General features: G+C 58.9%; 1 protein-coding gene across 1 annotated transcript in view; it reads right to left on the bottom strand.

Annotated features, from left to right (window-relative positions):
* CSMD1 (CUB and Sushi multiple domains 1) overlaps positions 1-9058 on the bottom strand; it is a 1293618-nt gene that overhangs the window by 74837 nt on the left and 1209723 nt on the right. The window contains exons 44-47 of the mRNA XM_039877340.1: positions 7924-8069; positions 7058-7138; positions 5981-6094; positions 1243-1431 (exon numbers count right to left, since the gene is read on the bottom strand). Of these exons, the coding sequence (XP_039733274.1) occupies positions 1243-1431; positions 5981-6094; positions 7058-7138; positions 7924-8069 (530 nt within the window). The remainder of the gene's footprint in view (positions 1-1242; positions 1432-5980; positions 6095-7057; positions 7139-7923; positions 8070-9058) is intronic.

The following is a 9058-nucleotide window of genomic DNA, read 5'->3' as shown; positions in this document are numbered from 1 at the left end:
AGGGAGCACTTTACGCTTCCCGCTGGCATGGCTGAGTCGCCAGTGTCGCTCCCCGTGGGCTTAGGGGCCACCGCTCAGTGACATTGGGGCGCCTGGAGCACGAGCTCTGGGAGACTGGGATGCGGGGTGCGGTCACTGAGGCGGCCCCGCGACGTTGGGGCGGGGAGCGTCTGTGGCGTGGCGATGCCGGGCAGGGGGCTGCGTCGCATCCCTGGCAGGCTGCGTGGGACCGTGTGAGGCTTCGTCACGCCACTCAGAACAGAGCACGGTTTGAAACTCACAAACTGTTTATTTCTGGAAGTTTTCATGGAACGTTTCGGGGCGCCATCGTCTGCGGGTACGTGAAAAGCCAGGTACGGGGAGACCGCGCTCTTAAAAACATTCTGAAAGTGGAAACACTTCGCCAGCCCCCTGCTTCTGAGAGCGTGACCGAAAACTTCATCTCCGACTTAGCAGCTCATCTTCGTGCCCTGTGTGTCCCTGAGCAATCTGGCTCCTACGATTCGGCAGCCGGTAAAGCCATCCTAGCCCACACCGAATCGATCACAGCAATTATTTGTTTCACTGAACTAATTGTTATTTATCTGAACTCGACAGACCTGTCAAAAGACGTGAAAACCCTGTTATCACATACAGCCGTTTTTGTGTCCTGGTCTAATTTTCTGGGCTATGACAAAGAAAAATATCAACGTCGGTCCCGTTTCAAATTGATAATTCCACCATACTCTGATTTTAAGCACAGAATCGTCATATTAGAGAGATTTGTTAGAATCGTATAAAAATGTGTCAGAGTCTCTAATTGTCATTAAGGGCTCCTGTGCATTTATGGTTTAGAAATCGCTGTGAGCCATCGCGTTCACGTCCTTCTAGTGAAACAACCATTCAGATTGATGGAAGTGAGTGTCGTTAGGCCTCTCTTTCCTGGATCCTAAGTTTCCCAAACATCTTCCGAATCAGCTGTTTGCGATCATCCGCTCTAAATCCCCCCGTTAAAACCTCACAGAACGGGTAACGCGCATTCGGCCCAGGCTCAGAGCGTGTCACGCATGTCCTCGCCGATGAAGGGTCGCAGACCTCCTGATCTCCGAGACCGCACAGGTTCACGTGTGAGTCACCGTCTGCTTGGGGCGGATGTAATTTAGCCTCAAATACATTCGAGTCTGCGTCACAAAAACCTCACACGGGGGTGCGCCCTACGCTGCAACGGGCCGCTGTAGGTAAGCGAAGGTTAGAGAAACTCACCGTCAAATACCTCCAGCGCGTCAAACTGCTTCTCGCTCTGGAACATGTCCACGAAGACGGTGATGCTGTGGCCGGGGTCCACGCGGACGCTCCAGGAGCACGTCTGCGAGTTGAAGTAGTTGCCGGGGAAGCCCGGGCTGAGGATCACCCCGGAGGACTCCGTGCGGACCTCGCTCGCCGGGCACTGTGCTGAGGGCGGAAGCGTCAGGACAGATGTCCTTAACGAGCCTCACCTCGCCTCGGGGGACAAGCCCGCGGGAGGGGGACGCGCACGCCTACCCAGCCGCGGCCGCGTTTCGCACGGGCGCCAACGCCGCGGGGCGTTTTAACGCGCCCTGCGCTTCGAGAGGCGATTGTGTGTAAGACTTGTGGGGCGTGTGTTGCTGTGCAGGGCGACCAGACAGGTGACATACTCGATGATAGGTAATAGGTAGACAGACAGATGACAGAGATGGTAGGCAGGCAGATGACGGGTAGGTAAGTAGGTAGGTAGATAGATAACAGACAGACAGACAGACCCAGACAGACACACAGACCCCATTTAACTCGAGGATCAAGGAGACTGAGCCGTTGACCCAACCCCAGGGCCGCCAGATCTGAAGAAATTGCACAATTGAGGCGAAACCCTGACCCTGACGTGGAGGCCAGTACGGCACGCTCGCTGGGGGCATCGTGCACGAGAAACCCGGAGCCTCTGTCTCGGGCTGGGGCTTCATCCCTGTGGCCGCGGTCGTCAGGTGCCCTGGGGACCCCACGCCACCTGGAGGCAGGGACCCTCCCCGCGTGCGGAGAGCCACCCGCACATCCGGGGGCGTAGGCGCAGGGCAGTGGCCACGAGTCAGGGAGGGGTCTCAGGCCCAGCTGTTCTCACCCCTTCCGTTTGAAAAATGCTGTTTCTATGTTTTGCAGAAGACGGAGAAAAACTGTAAGTCGAATTACGTGCGCCGTTTTTCGCACGGCACTGGACGCTTTGTTCTTTCCAGAACTGCTCCTCGTTTTGGAAGGCGCCGGGACCTGCCGCCCGGCGAGCCGGTGTTGGGAGCCGCTGGTCTCACTTCCTGTCCCCGGCCACCGTCCACGTTGCTGCTGCAAACGCTGCCGGGAGCAGCAGCTGCCGCGGACGCGCTTCCTGCCGCCGACCCGTGTCCCCGTCAGACTCACGGGACACAGAGGCTGGGCGCCCTGCCGGGGACCCTGCACCCCGCCGCCGTGGGAGCCCCTGCGCGGGGCTCCTGCTGGCTACACCTCCGAAGGGACCGCCACCCCCAGGCCCTCGCTGGCGCCCTGGGCCCAGACGTCCGCGGCGGCGTCCCTCCCGCCGCCTTTGAGGAACTTGAGACGAGAGGCTTGACCTTGACCCCGAACTTGTGCCCCTCGTGGAGCCAGGCACCGGGCTGGGGAACAATGAGGCGAAGGCCTGCGACCGCGGCGGGCGTGACCGGGCGGCGAGACCGAGGACTCGGAGCACACACGGGGCTGTCGCCGGGAGGCGCCTGCGGCCTCCACAGCCGCACAGACGCCCTGGTCAGCTCCGCTCCGCGACGGCCTCCACCGCAGGCCGCCGGCTGCCTTCGGCGCTGCCGCAAAACAGAGCTTTCTGCCTTTTAGCGCATATTCCGAAACCTGTCGATGGATCCCCGTCGTCTGTAGGATGAAGCCTCCTGACGCCAAAGGCCTTTTAAAAGGTGGCCTGGGTCAGTCCCCGGCGCCCCCAGGCGCACCCGAGGGGGCTGCGGGCGCCCCCTGCCCCCGGCCTCCCCCGCCCTGCGCCCGTTCCGGGGCCAGCCCTTCGAGCTGCTTTTCTTCACTTCCGCGAAGCCTCCCTTCCGCAACAGGAGGAGAGTCGCTTTTGTGACGTCCCTCTGTGTTCGGGACCTGGCCTTCGTCCCGGGCTCCCAGCCCAGACCTGCTGCGGCCCTCGGAAGGGACATCAGGACAGGAGGCCCTGTCGTCCCCACGGAGCCCGTTCGGATCACGCCTGAGTTTATGCTGATGAGGCGATAGGCTGGGGCCCCAGGTCGCACAGGACAGGACTGGCCGCCAGGAAGACCACTCAGGGACCTCTGGGGGATCAGGGAGGTTTAGCTCCATAAAAACTCTTGAAAGACGAGGTCTGAGGAGCGTCAGGGCTGGCGAGGGCACTGCAGGCCGAGAGTGGACGGCAGTGCTGGGCCCTCCCTGACCTCGGCCCTGATGTCTTCAGCAGCCGCCCCCCGTGCCCCTCACCCCGTCCTCTGTTATCAGCAGGTGGACATGTCAGTGTTCCCTGAACTCTGTGACGCTGTCACCGAGGTCGAGATGGGGTCATGGGAGCCTCGGACTTTAAAGGCCGGTCAGAAGCAGAGACGACCACCTGGACTTGTCTCACGGGGCATTCCTGTGGGACGGAGCCCAGGGGAACGGTGCCGGCCCCAGCCAGCTGTTGCGAGAACTGAGTTCAGCTGCAGGACACCCAGCCAGTGCCACAGAGCGCGGGCGACTGCTTGGCTGCTGGTGTTGGACGGCCTTCCGGACCCTCGCTCGCTTTTCCCCCTAAATCAAGTATCCAGCGAGGTGATCTTGACCTGCCTGCGCTGTGAACTTGCAAGCGTCACTGGCTGCACGTTCCCAAGGAGCCCTCAGCCGCCCCAGAGGGGGAGACTGTTCTCGGAGCAGAACTTCTGGGTGTGGCGATGGCGTCTGCAGACGCAGGCTCCGAGGTGATGCAAGTTTTCATCAAGAAAGTATTGGGGGCCTGGCCCCCACCTGAGCCCAACGAAGTCAATCAAATAATGGAAAAGTACTGGCAGAAAGATCCAAATTAATTGCTTGAAGAAAGTTCTCTGAGCCCCTGCTCCCTTTTTAAAATAACGAGGTGTTTAGGGAACAATGGTGATGATGACCGTTTGTTTTAAACGAACGCGCTCCGGACCTGCGCAGCGGAGAGCTCGTGTCCACAGGGCCCGGGGACCCGGGGCTCGGTGGGGACCGCGTGTCCTGTCCACAGGGCACACAGAGCGCACGCGGGGGAGCGGAGCTGAGTGACACTCAGGGTGCCCGGTGCCTGGGTCCTCACTAACCGACTTAATTTAAACATGAAGTAGCTACGTCGGGGGCAGAGAACGACCCGGTTATAAAAGGTTTTCTTTCTGTTTGGAGGTGGCGCATCGCATGAATACGCGTTCACGCTGCCTCTAGTCAGCTACACTCGCCTGGGCTCAGATCCCCTGTTCTGAGACACGCAAAGCTGAGTGTGTTGAGGTCAAAACGTGCCCTAACGTGTGAAGACTCAGTTAACTTCTCTATCAGACGGCAGGAGGACACGCGGGATACGCCCCGCCCCTCGGGGAAAAGCCCGCACGCAGGCCGTGGCCACGCGGGCCGTGACCGCTCAGGCGAGGCGCTGCAGCCCACCGCAGTCACGACACGGCCCTGCACCCCAGCGGCCCCCGACCCCGGCGGGCGGCCCCTCCCGTGCGGTCTCCTCCGTAGAGATGATTCGAAGGGGAACCTGCCACAGAGAGAATCTAAGTCATCATGGTTGCTTAGTAACGACTCACTGCAGACGTTCTGCAGACGTTGGAAATGGCTTCTGCCTCTCGGGGAGACCGGCATTCTGCCTCGTGGACAGAGAGCACGGGGCAGGTGACCGGAGCCTCTGAGAGAGTCATGTGGAATCAACAGGACTCTGCAACGCAGAGAAAATCGCTTTTCCCGGGGCAGATTATGAACGCGGCGAAGCACTTAAAATGATTACTCGTGTGCTGCAGGTCACGAGCGTCCAGGAAACACGCAGACGACCCGTGTCCTTACACGCGGTGCCCAGGCGCTCGCCACCTGCCCACGGCCATGTGACAGAGTCCAGACCGAGGCCCTGGCCCGTCTCCACCCCGCCTGGGCCCTGTCAGGCGCCTCGCTGGCCTTAACGATGGCGATGCTCAAATCCCTTGCGATGGGGGAGTTCCACTCTTTGAAGGAACTCAACGTGCATCGTGATTTCGAAGTCGTGAAATGAAAACTGTTTTAATTTGCAGAGCTTTTTCATAGGCAAACCAGTGACACTTCTGACTCACACTGAGCCATTTCAGCTTATTCATATTTCTCCCAAGTCCTTTCTCTTCCAACAATACTTGAGCGTGGTATCTTTTAAATGATCTCTCGAAAGTGACCTAATCGTATTAAGATCACTCGAGTGAACAGATTCAGCCTCCAATCTTGTTCTGCGGTTGTACACTGTCTGTTACTGTTGTGGCTTGTGACTATTGGTGACACGCAGCAATACGAAAAGCGTGTATTTGCTGCACGAAGCGTATGTGCATCTCAGTGTTTACACATTCTGCAGAAAAAATAGTACGCAGTAGCTAATGTGCACGCTGAAGGATTCGGAGGGATGTACACTGATGCCCACAATTTGCCTTGAAATGCATCAAAACTATCAGATAGAGGAACAGGACAGAAAGATGACAGGTAGACACGTGACAGGAGATGCACAGCACACGTCGATGGGGGGACCTAGCCGGTGGGTATGCAGGATGCCTTTTTAAATCATTTCGATTTTGCCATCTGTCTAAAACATCTGCTTTTAAACCGTTGGGAGAATGGCAGGACGTCCTGGTCGCTGTGGTTTACTCTCCAGAGCTAGCCACGCGGAAGGGACCGACGTTCCCGCTGGCAGGTGCTCTGAATCGCGGTGGGTCGAGGCCCCGAGGGAGAGGAAGCTCGGACCCCCGGGGGCCCGGGCAGGGTCGGGGGCGCGTACCTTCGCACGTGGGGACTGTGCCTTCGAACTGCAGCTGGGAGCTGAGCCGGCAGGTCAGCGTGTCTGCCCCGGACAGGGTGTACCCCAGGTGGCACTGGTACCTCACGAAATCTCCTGAAAGAGAGCACACACATGCGCGCGTGGCAGTTGCGTCTCCGGACGCTCGGAGCGCGCGCGTGCACTGCACACACACGACGACCTGACAAATTCAGTCGACAGGACACACGTCCACGTGCACTTTTATACTGTTTAACAAAATATTACCATCTTCGGTTCTTCACTTATAAAAACGCTATCTCAAACTTAACCCCATCGGTACGGAAATTACGGGACAGATTTTCTTCCTTGACTGAACGGGTCTGTGTTTGTCCCTCCCTGAGGATTACGGAACACAAGGGTGACATGGATGCTCGGGATTAGGTCGTGAAGGAGGACGGCTGACCACGACCTCGGCCTAACGGGCAGCACGTCCCTGTCACTCAGCCACTGTGAGTGCCGCTGAAGTCAGGTCATGTGGCCGGACCAGTGGTGTGACCACGGACGGAGGATCCGTAACCGAGACCGCGGAATCCCACGTCACGACAATCACACTGCAAACACAGACGGCGGCTGCTTTCCCAGGGCAACCTGCTGGCTCTCTAATGAAACAGACCATTAATGCAGAATGACCAGGCGGAATTTCTAAATATTGTCATTAGACGTATTCGCCAACAACGCCCCAGTGTCAACGAAAGGCCAAAGTCACACTAATCATTCTTTTAGCCACAAATGGTCACGTTCCCTTGGCACACGGCTGTGTGTCCCTCACGAGACACCAACGTCGTCCCGTCTCTGTAAACTACTCAAAAGAAAAACACGAACTCGTGAACGCTCTGGGGGAGAGCGTGCTCAAAATGACCAAAGCAAACTTCAGATGGCGAAACCCGACAATCACGCACCCGCAGGAGGAAACGCATTCGGTGGACAGGCGGCCCCCGTGCGTGGCCCCGGCGGCGCTCCGGGGTGTCTCCGTGACTGCCGCGGGTGGCAGGGGGCCGGGCGCGCCCACGGCCTCACGGCGCAGGGGCGCTCGCTCACCTATTTCGTAGTCCTCATCCTCGGCGAGCATCTCGGCCCGCAGCACTGTCGGGGGAGGCTGACATCTCTTGAGCTGAAATGCTAAATGGTTCATGGAAAAAAAACAATCAAATCAACAAAGCTGCAATGACCTCTGCTGGGCGAACACAATTATTCGGAGGGCCTTCCTCACACTCCGCTGTCACGCCCAAGCTCGCGGAAACGTCTCTATTTGTAAATCATCATTTTATAAAACTCTCAGGCCTCCAACGCTCCCGGAATTACTTAATGCCAAGGAATGTCTCAGGGCAAAGGGGTTACGCAAACGATTTTAAAACGATAGCATTTAAGTTTAACGCCTTACGCACACGTGGCGTCTGGAAGGGACAGGGCCCCCCACAGCCACGTCCACACTTAGGTGTGATGAGGCCTCCGTCCTTTCTTCCGAGGGCTTCCACGGGTGGCAGTCCTCTTGAGCGACAAGGGACTGACGATATTCTTTTTTTCCCAATTACTTAGCGTTCATTCTCAAAATCTTTACAGGTTTGCTTTCGCCCCACGCGTAATTACGCGGCATCCGCTACTCTGTCTCATCTGGGAAAGGGCCGAATGTGTCCCCGTGGCTTCCACATCAGAGTTCCATGGACACTTACCTTGCAACGAGTCCAAGTTTACCGCAAATCACACTATACAACGTGAGGCAATAAAGGTATCACCGAGCAGAAAGGTGTCACAGGAAGAGCCGGCATCGAGTGCCAGAAAACTCCCGAGCCTCCCCTCGGCAGCGTCGGAGGCTCGCTCGGGACCGGGCGCGTGCCAGCACCGGGAGGCCGGTCCCGGGTCCCGCGCAGCCCCTGCCCTCGCTGGCGGGGCGGCCGTGCGCTCACCGTGGAAGTTGAGGACGAAGAAGCCGCCGTTGGAAAAGTCGCTGTGGAACTTGAGCAGGACGCGGCTGCTGGAGCTGTACGCTGTCTCCAGGGCCGTGTTCCCACTGAAGACGCCGAGCTGCGGGGCGCTCTGGTCCGGCCCGTCCCTGCGGGGAGAGGCGTCTGGGCAACGGTCCTGGCTGCAGCTTCCGCCAACCACCGCCTCCTGCGGACAGCGGGGCCGTCCCGGTGACGGAAGAGCGGGCTGACCCCTGGCTCCAGGGGACACGGCTGGCGCCACAGCTGACCTGGTCAGGGGCATCTGACCGACGCGGTCGCCGATTCCAGTGCCTGCAGCCCCATCGATCAGCTTCCCTTCAAAACTCCTCCTTTTAAAATCTAAATCGATGGTGCGTCTTAATTATGGGTGAGATTTATGGAGATCTTACAACTGAACTAAAATATTTTTAAAAACTGAGTAAAATAGGACCATCTTCTGGACAGCATGTTTAGAAGCAGAAGACGCTTACTGTTCCCAGGGGGGCCAGACCCCCGACCTCCCCCACAGTGTCGGACGAGGGGCGCTCGGCCGCAGCGGGGCGTCACGGAGGCCTTCGCCTCTGCCTTCCATGCGGCAGGTTGACTCGGGGGCGGCTGACGTCACGGTGCTGTCCGTCTCTGCCGCTGTTTGCTTTGCTTTTGAAGCGACAGCTGCACACGGACAGCGTGACGTGCCAAGTCCTCCACGTCGCCCCACCTGGCATGACTCAGGTCCTTCCGTCTCCCTGCGGGACTGACTTCTCCGGCCTCGAAGGCCAGCCTCCCTCCCGCCCTTGGGGGCCGAGCGCCCACACGACGGGGCTGGAGGTTCGGCAACCGGGGCCTGAGCCCCCGACGCTGCTTCTAAAAGCCAAGGAGAGTCCTCCGGCCCCTGGAGCCCGCGGCGTGCAGTACAGGGCCCCGTGCCGCCCGGCCTCTGATGCCAGGTGCCTGTCTCAGAGCACTCGCTGGACCGGCCAGATGTCACCCATCCCCTGGGATTCACTGTTCTGCCTCACAGCCTTCCCAAGACCCGTCAACCCTGCCCGGACGACCGCTTCACCCACACGCATGCTCACACGTGTGCACACACAGACGTGCACACACAGACGTGCAC

This window comes from Pteropus medius, unplaced genomic scaffold (genome assembly GCF_902729225.1).
Source record: "Pteropus medius unplaced genomic scaffold, Ma_sr-lr_union100, whole genome shotgun sequence".
Lineage (NCBI taxonomy): Eukaryota > Metazoa > Chordata > Mammalia > Chiroptera > Pteropodidae > Pteropus > Pteropus medius.
Note: the sequence above shows the minus strand (reverse complement) of the source record. Positions and strands in the feature narration are given on the sequence as shown.